The sequence below is a fragment of the Colossoma macropomum genome, unplaced genomic scaffold (genome assembly GCF_904425465.1).
Source record: "Colossoma macropomum unplaced genomic scaffold, Colossoma_macropomum, whole genome shotgun sequence".
NCBI lineage: Eukaryota > Metazoa > Chordata > Actinopteri > Characiformes > Serrasalmidae > Colossoma > Colossoma macropomum.
Genome location: NW_023494804.1, coordinates 20,302,042 through 20,315,096, shown reverse-complemented (window position 1 = coordinate 20,315,096; position 13,055 = coordinate 20,302,042). Strand labels below are relative to the sequence as shown.

At 38.8% G+C, this 13,055-nt stretch overlaps 1 protein-coding gene across 1 annotated transcript in view; it reads left to right on the top strand.

Moving 5' to 3' along the window:
- arl15b (ADP-ribosylation factor-like 15b) overlaps positions 1-11,624 on the top strand; it is a 74,362-nt gene extending 62,738 nt beyond the window's left edge. The window contains exon 5 of the mRNA XM_036594544.1: positions 9,811-11,624. Coding sequence (XP_036450437.1) covers positions 9,811-9,963 — 153 coding nt within the window. The 3' untranslated portion in view covers positions 9,964-11,624. The remainder of the gene's footprint in view (positions 1-9,810) is intronic.
- Positions 11,625-13,055: the final 1,431 nt, after the last annotated feature.

The window sequence follows — 13,055 nt, the reverse complement described above, 5'->3', positions numbered from 1 at the left end:
ATCAGGAAAGAAAATAGGCAATACATATTTGACAGAAACTTACACAGAGGCCTCAACAACAACAACAAAAAAGAAAATATATAATATATATCCTAATTTTTCAGTGTTTTGTCTGTCCAAACTTTACCTTTATTATAGCTTCCATTCTATTTCAATGATTTGCTTTCAGTTTTTCAAAGACATCTGCAGGGATATTCTAACACATCTCCAGTGTTCAGTCTTAGAAATAACCCCAAACACATTCAGTGATGTTTAGGTCTGGACTCTGGGGTGGCCAGCCCATTTTCTGGCCCTGCGTTTACATCAGCGGCAACACGAGAAAGGGGACGGTAGTCATTCATTTTAAACGAGAGCCAACGACACAACTGCAGGCAATACGAAGCGAATGATCTGAGCGATGTGAAGAAGTTCAGCTCTGGAATGTCAATAAGAGCAAGGTACGATAGAAGAAGGCATTTTCTACTTTTGTAATGACCATCTTAATGAAACTTTAGTGACGTGATGGCTTAGCATAGCCTCACTGTGAACGGAGCTTACATTATAAGCCAACTTAACTAATATTATTTTGTTTAATAATGTAGAATCTGCTTTTCTGAGACAGAATTGTGATATTTATTTTCAAAGATTTGTCACATGTGGTATTGGTTAATTAATAAAGTCTACACTGGCTGAGCACTGGATTATACTGGCTCCTGTGCTTTTAAAAATGTAGTTTGGATGACCAGTCAAACTTGCTGCCGGCCTGCTCTTGCTTCGACACACCCTCCAGTGACCATCTGAAGGCTGTCCGAGCGTCGCTGAGCGATTTTATCGCCGGCAGTGTGCACACAGGTTAAGAGAATCAGTAGTTTCTTTGTTTGATTTGCAAATTTTCTTCTTTCCTTACTTTTCTCAGTAATTCACAGCTACACATCCTTTGAAATCTATATCATTGTCTTCTCACAGTGGAAGGATGGACAAAACACCTGTGGATTTTTTCAGATTTGAAATAAGAGTGGAGATTGAAAGCTTAAAGTACTGTTTATCTGATGGTGATAGTTTTGATGGTCTGCCAGGTGTTGCACAGTTTTTAGAAGCTCCATTTTCTCTGTTTTTTTTTTTGGAAACTCGTTTTTTCCACTTATTTTCGTTTGAACGACCCCTCCCTTATGGAGTAGGACTGTCACATATCCAATATTCTCAAAAAAATCTCCTCAGTAAATAAATAACTTGTACTTAATGGTCGTTTTGACCAGAAATTACATACATGAAGAGTGGTTACTGACTTTTACGCAGTACTTTGCATAGATATAGGATCAAGAATATAAAGGGGAAAACTTTGTATGTGGGTGGTGTGTTTAGTATGCGTGTGTGGTTCGGGGTCTGATTGATTTCAGATGGATTTGTTGATCATGCAGGGAGCAGCGCGTGTTGACGTGAGCTTGCCAGCAGGTCACCTGTCACTGCCTGAGGCAAGAAATGTGCAGCATGTGTGAGTTTTGAGCTTGTTTCTCTTGTGGATGTTTCTTGAGGGTCACTTCCTGCATACACATGAACAGGGCAACTCCAGGGCTGCTCAGTGAATGGACGGATAGGCCGCCTTGCAACCTGACTGCGCTGGAGACACGTGGCATGCTGCCAGTTCTCTCCAGTCCAGATGTGAACAGTCAGGCTTGGCATAAGTGAAGTTACTGTAAATATGTTCTCCAGCCAGGCATTTAGACTAAGCTAGCAGGCAGACGTAGCAGCTCCTTCAGGGCCCCTGAGGGTCTGAATCTATGCAGGGACTGCACTGGTCTAGATCATGGTTCTCCAGTGCGCATTGGAACCATAAGGGTTCAAACAGTCTGTACATCCCATCTCAAAGCAGAGGATGCGGGTTTCTAGTACAGCACTGGATGTGGAGCACCTGCCAGGTTGTGCACAGGTTTAACCTCGTCTGTGTAAGCTGTGCATGTGTCCAAACTTGAAATAAACCAACTTAACCCTATCAAACCTAACATCTAGCTGGTTGTACATTCAGAGTCTTTATTTGTCCCTTTTATGTTGTTAAAAAATGCCAACAAAGTGTTTATGACGCGTTCACTTTGACACTGGCCATAGTGAAATGGATCAGCATGTGGAGTCAGACCTTTGTGTTTTACTGTGTTTTCTATCACTGGATAAAATAAGCTCCATGTTGCCTTTATTGTTCAGTGCACTGTGATCATTTCAGAGCGAGCGTGTAAGCACATTCAGTGCACATTTAAGATTGCAGAGGGCTTATTATCGATTTGTTTAATTTGAATAACAATAAATGGCATGTGTTTGCAGTTTTTTAATAACACAAAATTAAGAAAATATACATTTTCATCTTTATTTTCTAGTTCTGTATGCATCAAAATTGCTAAGACACCATATTATTAAAAGAGGTGAATAAATTAAACAGCAAAATGAACTTCCTGAATGTATTGCAAGCTTCTTGGAGTTCTGAAATTTTCAGTGTTTAGAATGTTAAATACTCTTAAACCGTTTTGGACAGCATTGTGTATACACCCACCAAGACACATTCCTTGTATGTGTAACATACTTGAAATAGAGATTCTGATTCTGAATCGCAGACCCAATAGACAACTATGTCCATAACAATTTCAAATAAAGCAGTTTCATTGAAAACAACATATTGCGCACCGAGTACTGAGCAGACGCCCTGAGAAACTGACCTACAGCAGCTAAGCTTACTTGTACCACACTGTTCACACAGAAGCTAAACAGGGCAGTGATGTACACGGATAGGACAGTGCAGTCTCTCCGCAGCCTATAGTACAAAAATAAAATCACTGTATTATCGTTTACACCTCATTATTCTGTTCAGTCAAACAGAGTAAAGTCACTATATACGGACTTTGACAGCAAATGTCGACTTTTTCGCTTCCATTTTGCTAGTCTATTTGTCTCCATCCACACTGGGGAAGCAGTTATGATATGTGTTTGTGTGTGTTTTTTAAAAAATGGATAAAATCACAGTGTATGCCTGGCAGGAATCCACTCAGGCAAAACTTTTAGTGATCAGCAACTTTGTGTCTGACTGTGACTGAGTCAGTAACACTTCTCTGTGTGAGCAGAGTCTCTCCTTCACTGCGTTTGTTCAGTTTTGTGGCAGTGTACACATGCTTATGTCACACTGTATCAACTGGTATCGGAATGTTGGTATTGGCAAATTTTTATGAGCATGAGTAAATAAGAATGTATCAGTATCTGTATCGATGCATCCAGTAAGGCATGCACATCACTGGGTTAAACTTTGAGAACCAAAAAACTTTGCAAATACAACTGTACCATTTAGTCCTATATTTTTTACTTCTTTGTTAAAAATCTTTTACATGCCATACAAGGCTCAAAAGATCAGTAAATATAAACTTTACCATATTTCACGTTTAAAGGCCAATCAACTTAAAGTCCCTTTAAGTTGACTCCAACTCCTGTTGACATTCAAGACACTTTAAATGCATCAATATTTTTCCTGTCTCAATTGTTTATTATTTTTCATGTCCATAAAGAGCCACAGAGAAGACCATAGCCTGGGCAATAACTGTTTTTTATCATTTACATATTAAAAGTTATTGATGTTTTCTTCCACCTATCTTGAATCCTCATTCGCTTTCTCCAGTCCTGCTTCTTTTATTAAATGTTCTGCATACAGATGGAACATGAATGGTTATAGTATGCAGCTTTCAGTCAATTGTCTGTCATTCTGAGTGTGTTTCTAGAATGCTTAAAGTATTCTTCAGACTTTCTAGACACCATTGTTGCATCACAAATAAAACTTTCAATTAAGTCCCCATTGTTATGTCATAAGTGAAACTGACAACTAGATCACTGTTACAGTAAGCTTTGTTATATCATTTACATCATAAAAGAGGTTGTCAATTAAGTCACATCTAAAAATATCTGCTGTTGTCATTTGTCACCACCATCGCAGCTGTTTATGTGCAATACTGCCAGAACTTGTACTCATCTGAAAGTTATACTTGAGGTTTAGGTTTTATTATCTAAATGTGTAATTGATCTGCTTTTCTTATCCATATGAAGATCTCTCTAATGTTACTGCTGACAGTTATTTGCTAGTTGCATGCTATATACTCTTGACAAGTCTCAGCTGTTATTAAGCTCCTAAGGGATGTCTAAATATGATACGTTTTCACTGTGGGATTGTGGAAAATGAAATAGTGATTATTTGCATATGTTTTTTGGAGGACAAAGTTAGCAAATGTTACCTCACTGTCTCCCTGTAGGCTTGGTTATTTGATTGGCTGGAAGAAAGTAACTGGCTTGTACTTAAAACTTGAAACATCCCATCTTGTATTTGTTGAGTACTAAGTTGCGCATTAATCAGAAGACAGATTACTTGAACAAACCAAGTGTATTGCCATCCAAAGAGCTGAAATTTATAATTACTTTTGAATGACATTCAAAAGTTGTTTTTGCCCGCTAACAGCTTATTTCTAGCATTTTAATAACTTTGATTTTATTTGATTCAATAAACTTATTGTCTGCTTTGTTGCCTAGGTCTGTTTATGAAGCTTCTCAGAGTAGGAGTGCTGATCTTGGATCTGTTTTTGTCATCAAATTCATAGTAAATAAGTGAAGAATCTGCTCCTAGATCAGTACTCTTACTCTACAAAACTTTGTGAATACAGGCCCTGGTCTTCTACCATGAGTCTGGAAGGAGTCAAATGTTGTCACAAATGTTGGCATTATACCAGTTTTTGTCAAAGCAAGACCTTGAGTCCATTCCTGAGCTGGATCCGCATAGTAGCCCATTATCTACGCCGTATGTAGCAACTGTTCACACTATCCCCCCGTTACCCACGATGCCCTCCGCTACCCATGCTGGCCCAGACAGTTCATTATCCAGGTGGTGACGACAGGCAGACGTTTCACTGTTCCAGCACCGGCGCTGTTAGACAAACTAACGTCCAGTCTGCACACTCCCAGTGGCCCTTCCCCTTCTCTCCCCTTATCTGGTATACTTGTTGCATTTGATTTTGAGGTTTGAACGCGTTCCACTCTGAAACAATAGACAAGTGTGGCTGTGCTTTCCAAGTCTGTTCAGGCTCTTTGCAGCAACAGGATTGTGTAATTTTGTAGCAATGAAGTCTCACACAGGGAAATCTTAATCAACATTCTTGGCATGATAGGGGTGCTTTTGCCTCAAAGGATGTTTTGTTTGATTATTTAATTCTCAATTTTTTTCCATTCTCTCTCCCTCTAGTGCACTCTCAAAGGGCAGACTGTTTTGTCTGTGGCTCGTCAGTTAGCATAGCTGTAGTGTATGTGTGAATCTGACACTGGCACTTTTTGGGGGAGTCTAGTGGAGATGAGGTCATGAGCAGCCAGTGTGAGGAATTGTAGGCTCGTAGGCCCCCTTTTTGCCCAGTGAGGAGGTCTACGACGGAGCCAAGCAGCCTGAATTTTCATTGATTGCCAAAAAGTAGTGTCCAGGGGCTGATGTACTGCTTGTTTCAGCCTCGTCCAACGTGTCCAGCATGTCCACGTATTGGCTTATGCTTTATTCTTTTTGTATACAGATGTGTTGGATAACTTCATCCACAAATAAAAAATCCTTGCAAAAGTTCATAGTATGACATGCAATGAATCATGGAATAAATATCTTCAGCCCTTTTTGGAAACAACATGGTCACACAATAAATATGTTTTGTACCTTTGCAAACAACATGAGTCTGCAAGCCTGGTCTTTTGACTCACCAAACATGAAAGGAGCCTGGCCAGTCTTCCAACAGGTCTCACTCGTTTGAATTTATTTTTGGACCCTGTAGGCCACAAGCCAAAGTTCAAAGTTCAGAAAAGGGGCATAAATTAGGAGCTGCATGGGTGAAAGCGGCAGCAGGAGAAGACTTGGCCTTGGGGTGGTTGGTGTAATGTCTGAGTGCTGTTTATAAAGCTAAGGTCAAGATTTCTCAGTGACCGTCTCTTTCTGTTTGACCCTTGGACTGACAGATGGACATGTCATCATTGAGAGAAAACTTGGGCAGCATTTGCAACTTTGGCTTCTTAATGGGGCGGCTCCTGAACGGGTCCCAGTCACTGTCCAAAAGTATGCAGACATCCCTTTAATTGGTGAGTTGAGTAGTGTTAGCTGATGGGAAGCTCTGAAGCAGCTGTGTGTGAACCTCAGGTCGCCAATGACCAATGCCAAATGTTCGCTAGAGCCTCCAGCATTGGGCTTTGGAGCAGTGGAACTGTGTGGTGGAGTGATGGAGCTCCATCTAGTACCTTTGGTATAAGTTGGAGTGATTCAGAACTGATCATCCAACATCAGTACCTGGCCTCACTAATGCTCTTGTGGCTAAATGCAATCAAATCCTAACAGCAGTGTTGCAGAAAAAACATTGATCAAATGTCTACAAACCTTTTGGTGTTCTTCACTTTTCTGTGATAGACTGCATTGTGTTGTGCCACAGATGTTCAGCAAAATAGTGCTTAACTAATAGGCAATTAAACATGACTGACTGGTTTTTACTCTGCGCGCTCTTGAATTTCTTAAGCTTTGTTTTGTGAGTTTAATGGATGGAAATGTTTGTTTATGGTAGCTGTTGAATATCCGCTGCTGAACCCAGCCAGCTTTACCGAGATTTTCTTCAGTAGTGGTCTGTATCATAGCAAAAGGAAAGAGGTTTTGGACTGGTTGACTTGTCTTTCAGCTTTTGACTGGTTTTAATTTGTTTCTCATGTTAGAAAACGGCATCCAGGGGAATATTCAATACTGCAGTTCCTTAATGAATCTGCTGTGTATTACCAAGAACTTGGAAAAGTGCATGAGTGTTTCTGCAGTCTCGTTCTTTTTCTCTAGCTCTGTCTCCTTCTTGTGCTCATTCACTTGCTCTCTCAATTTAGTATCTCCTTGCATGCCTGGCATGCCTGGCTTTCTCTAAAATTGCCAAAACACTTGATCACAATTGCTTTGATGAATCAGATGTGATCAGTCTTACTTACTCTTATTTCTTCTGTGTCTTTCTAACTCTCACTCTCCCTTTCTCTCTGTCCAGCTCCCTTTTTACAGCTGGCTCTGTTTCCAGACTGGTGTTAGAGTGCTTAGTGCTCATTTTGCCCTTGTTGATACTTTGGAATGTCTTTTGGCTGATGCCTTACGCTTGAAACTTTGGTACTTTCATTGAATGAAGGTTGCATTGTTTTATCTTGGAGCTCATTTTATGATGGATGTATTAACTACTGCTCTTTCTAAATGACATGCTGAAAATACTGGTTTATAAAATTACACTAATGTTATGTTTAGAAGGAGACACGCACACAGACTTGTTTTTACATGTCAGGATGTGGAGTGACTTGAATGTTCTATATGTGTTATGTATGTGCAAGTACTAAAATGTAAAATAAAAATATACACCAGATGTATTATATACACTACTATGCAGAAGCTTTAGGCAAGTATTTAATTTGGCAGCCTTTATTTGCTCAGAAAAACACTCAAATTAGAATAAATACAATACCATGAATATAGTAAGTAGTGTTTTTCTCTAAAGTATAGTTCTCTGCAGTGTGCTCGTTTAATCCTTTCCAAACCTTTCTTCATGGCAGACCAGTATTAATTGTAGTTGTCCAACACCTGGTTTGACTAATCAGTGCTTCATTCAGTTAAGTCTTAGGTGTGCTGGTGACAGATCCATGTGTTGGCTAGGGGCATCAGGGACCAAAATGGAACCAAACCAGTGTTCTTTTATCTAGTTCGAAAGTGTTTTTTTGTTTGTTTGTTTTGTTTTGGGTTTTTTTGTTGTTTTCACTTAAAGTACTCTTGTATTTTTACAAAAAAAAACAACTCTTGGTTTAAACAATGAGAAAGTACCTTATGTAAAAATAACGTGTCGAATGTATTTTATACAAAAGTGATTTTGTATAAAGCTGTAAAGTTCTTTATTACAAAGGTTCTATACCTACTTAAGAGTTCTTCCCAGAACCTTTATGTTATATTGAATTTATATAAACTTTTAAAAACACATCTATTAAAAGCATATCTATTAAAAGCTTTTGTTTAGGGAGTCAAAAGTGGTACTTCTATGGCATGGCACAAAAAGAAAGAATAGTTCAAAAGCTTGTAGTCAGTGTTTTCAACAATAGATAATAGGGGTGGGGGGGACTCGATTCTTGGATGCATCGCGATGCGGACGTGGACGATTCTGAATCGATTCACAAACGTCAAAAATAGATTTTCTAAATATTTCATTTATAACGTAATGTTGACGGAACGCAAAAGGCAGAACTTGGAACTGCGGAAGTGCAGACTTACTTTGCTCTGCTTTAAGCTTTAACTATAGCCGCTTTCCTCCCCTTTCCGTCAGGAAACTTTTCCTCAAACGTTGAACAGTTTCTTGTAAAATGTGTCTCAACGTTCAACTGTTTTACGAGGCTGAAGTCGCTTCTCATTCTCCAGCTTCTTGTTTGAATTTTCTCGTTTCACCTTAAATTCTGCCTGAGGCGCCAGAATGTAAACGCGGCACCATTTAAGGTGGAACGGGAAAATTCGAAAGAGAAGCGACTTCAGCTTCAACAACTTTTTATTGTTTGACAGTTTCTCATTGTAGATTTAACGTATCAGGAAACCAACTGCAGTTCTTATAAATGCAAATAAGTCCATTCGTCTCCGAAAGTTCAAGCAAGCGATGTCAAAGCTTCCACCCAAATTGGAAGTGAATAACAAACTCTGTCGCAACTTTTATTGCCAAGGATTAGGGTCTGTTCTGTGTCGTTGAGAACCAGGGCTTTCGTGCTATGCTGCCCACTTCGGAACTGAGATACACCGTCCCATTTCTAACATATTTTACTGACACAGTGATCCCCCCACTCTCTACAACGAGACCAAAACTGAAAAATCACTGAATTAAACAGGTAGGGTAGCTATAATCTGCTGCGTGGACATCCATTGCCACAGGATCTTATATCACCATAACTGCATTTTATCGCAGATGAGTGGCAGCCTGCGTCTCGTGCTCCAAACAAGAGCAGTGAATGAGAGCCTTCCAGTTTACTTGTCAAACCACTTCCATTTGTTTTATTAATACAAGATATTGGAAGTAAATTCATTATGGACTATGACAAACACTTTGCTTTAAAAGTACAAAGTTGTCACAGTGAAAAAGTAAATCCTGTATAGAAAAAAAGATGCATCAAGATGCATCGATAATCAATTTATAATCACATCGCAGCCCTCTGAATTGTAATTGAATCGTGAGATGCCTAGAGATTCCCACCACTAATAGATAACCAATTTGGTTGCACATAAATATTTAAAATCATTGTAATATGCTCGTCTTGTGAAACTTAACATGTTAAAATAATTAGGAAGCTGTAACTAAAAATGAAGAAATCCAGAATACTGATCGAAGCTGTAGATTCTAAATGACTGAGAAAGCTGAATAACATTCGGAATGAAGCTATAATGAAATTAATATCCAATATTCATCATATTTTAAAAGTCACATGAAGGCAGCTGACAAAAAAAGTTGCTAAAAAATTACAGTATATCATTTAATAACTTGACAGAATTACAGAACTTTGAGTATATTGCCTAAACTACCTCTTGGTATATACAAATAAAAATATCTCTGTATATAAGGTATTATTGTATATAACAAACCTTTTTAATATGGCAAGTGATTCCAAACTTTTGGACACTAGTGAATCTGTTACTACCTGTTGCTAGAATTTTATGATATTTAATCAGTGCTGTAATGTACATTGATGAAAACAGACCACAGTCTCCTTCTCTTCCATCTTCCCTAATATTCCCTCCTGTTTGTCTATCTCTCTCAACAGATCAAAAAATATTTTGAGCTGGAGCCTTTGGCCCGGGGGAAGAGCTGGGTGCTGGAGGGCAGCACGGTGGACAACATGGATGCTGTGAAAGAGAGCTTTAGCCAGCTAATCCATCTGCTGGAGGAGAAGGACCAGGAGACAGGCAGGATATGAGCTGGAAAACTACAGTCCCAGCATTCCTCACTCCAGACACTACAGTTCACCACCTCAATACAGGCCAATAGAGGCCACGGCCCCGTTCTACAAGAGCACTGAGCACAGTACGCTAGTTACAGACACTCTTCGTCAGTTACTCTGTAACAAACCGAGCAGGAGGAAGATCATGGATTGTGTGTCCATCGCGAATCCTTAGCTTTAAGAATTCGTGCCAGCCAAGAAAGTGGGGCTTATCATATTTCAAGTATGATATCTTCTCTCAACGATGCTTTGTATTAACCGAGTACAGTAAACATACAACACTTGATTACTATTGTCAGTAAATATGGTTATACATGTCCTCTGTATTTCAGACCTAGTTGCACATTGCTACTTAACTGATACAGTTAAACACTTGCTTGGTATGTAGAGAAACTGGAAGGTTTTACTTAATCTGTAGATTGTTCTATTTAGCACCATGTTTGTGTGAATGTGTGCGTGAAAGATGAAAGTTTGTACTAAAACGCCTTAAATTATGTGCTATGTGTTTTTTAAACCAAACGATAAAGTGATGAAATGCATCCTCACACGTATCAGTCCATAGATATACTAATATAGACAGTCGTAAAGAGTGTAGGCAGTGGCCGTAAAGTGAAAATATCACTTATTCCTACAAACATCAATAGAAAACCTTTGTTTGTCATGGCATATCTCTAAAAATGCATGGCTCTGTTCTCTGTGTATTATAAAAATCGAGCTACAGATGCATCAACAGAGGAGTTTTGCTTCTTTTTTGAAGATATAAGGGATTCTCATCGAAGCCAGTGCGGTATTGTGCTACTTTTGAATGATAGTCTGTAGTTTGTTTTATAACCAGAGCATATCAGATGTATTGTTTTAGCTAGTGTCTCTCTCAATAGTAATTAATCACAGTAATGATTCACCTAAGAGGTGTAGTGCCAGTTTGGATTTTAGTCATTAGCATAGCAGCACAGCTATCAGACACCACCAGTTGTACGTGAATGAATTCACTGAGCCTTCACTTTTGTATGGATGACATGCTTGTCGCGTACAGTACAGCGTTCTTGTTTAAGTTTTAGTCCAGTTGTTTTTTTACTGTTGCCTCAGAATGTAAAACGCTCCTTTTCGCACCCCGTCAGTAGTGCCTCTTTCAGATGGAGTGTGCACCATTTATCTGGACTCCTTTTAGCTCCCGCTTCCAGAATCCAAACTGGAGGCTGAACTCAAGTGCTCAGCCATTGCTATCCAAACTGCTTATGCATCACAGTCATGTATCCACAGCCAAAAGTGTTCCTCAAACTCTAATGACAACCTGGGATATGTCGTGTTTCTAGTTATGTATGTTCAGCACACTGGTGTTGTTGTATTTGTACCACTCAGAAAACATTTTATACCCTCCTGGCCAATTCAGCTGCCTTTTGTAATTGAAGAATTTGTACATTTGTTACAGATCAGTCTTGTTTTGTCTTTTTTTCCGTTTCTGTTTTTATCTTTTCGGAGGGGCATGTGCCTGTCTTTGTACTGGAAGAAATCTCTGCATTTAGCAGTTTCACTGTGACGGCTTCAAGCCGATCACAAACTGCTAACTGTGTATATATTGTAATTTATGCATAATTTCCACTGAGCAACATGGACAATAAAGGCTGAATAAGGACAAATGCTGTCTTTGTTCTTATTTAGTGAAAAGTGATGTTTTGTCATGGAGTGGTGGTTTGGATGAGATTCAAGAGGTTCCTGGATCGATCCTTGCTGAGGCCTACAGCCATTGTAGCCTTGACCCCAAGTCAGTCAATGCCAAGTTGCTTCAACAAGAGAGTCCCTAGTCAGTTAATGTAATGGAAGTGGAGAGTTGAGGTCACTTAAATGTGGACTGAATTCTCGGATATGAATTAGGCCTCATCTTCACCAGTGGATACTATCCCTAGTTTAACTTTAGATTTAATCAGAAGTTGGGAAACTGGCTCTGTATGTGAAAGTTCAGATTCGACACCCAGTTGAAAATTAGCGATGCGTCAATATGGGAATTCCGGACAGATACGTGATATTTATTGATGCCAATGCGAAAAATATCTGGCTTTATAAAATTTATATAAAGTTTTATTTGTAGAGTAGACCGAATAAAATGCAGACATTTCAGTACAGTAGCCCAGCACTACCTGAACATTCTGCTCCTCCAAATACAATAAAACGTGTGCGCAAATATGGTTTGATAAATCTACACACACACACACACACACACACATACATATATATATATATATATATATATATATATATATATACATACACACACACACACATACACCTAGAGATCTGGAGATGGCATATCTGTATAGATGGGTATCAGTATCTGTATAATATCGGTAGAAAATGCTGAATTGGATATCGAAGAAGGGAAAAAAGAAAAATCAAGGTTCTGCATATTTGTTCCTGTGAGGAGTAGTAAAACATTGGAGTAGTTTCAGCATGTTATCCTGCTTTGTAGAGGATCACCTTAAAGTTGCATTATATAAGATTAACATTTCACTGATTATGAGAATTGTAGATTTGAGAGTTGGCGACTTACATCCTCTGAAAACACGTCCTTCACCAAGTTTTGATAGGCATTCTCTTTCATTGTGCGCATGCAAACATTAGATTAATCCACTCAGGGAGGGGGCGCCAGAAGAACTCTGAGTTACAAAGCGTTGTATGCAGTTACACATTTCTACCAGAGAGGGCTCCATATTTCCAAATCTCCAGAACTTACATCGTGTAGCATTAAGTGAAGTGCTTCAATTGTAAATGGCTTATTAAATAGCTTAGTAGTTTTTAAAGAAATATTGGGTTGGTATTGGCTGAAAATCCCAAGGTTGGTTGCTATGAGATTTTTTTTTATTGACTACAAGCCTGTAATGTTCAGATGATAATGTATGTAAATTAAAACAAATCAGCATTTGTAACTGTTAATAATATACATTAATTCTCCAGTAATGATTTTGTGGTTGTTGTTGCCCTCTGTATTTAGAAAATAAGATACAAAGAAGGCTTTTTCAGATTTTTTACGGATGAAAAAAAAATGCACATCAAGTGCATGAACACACATGTAT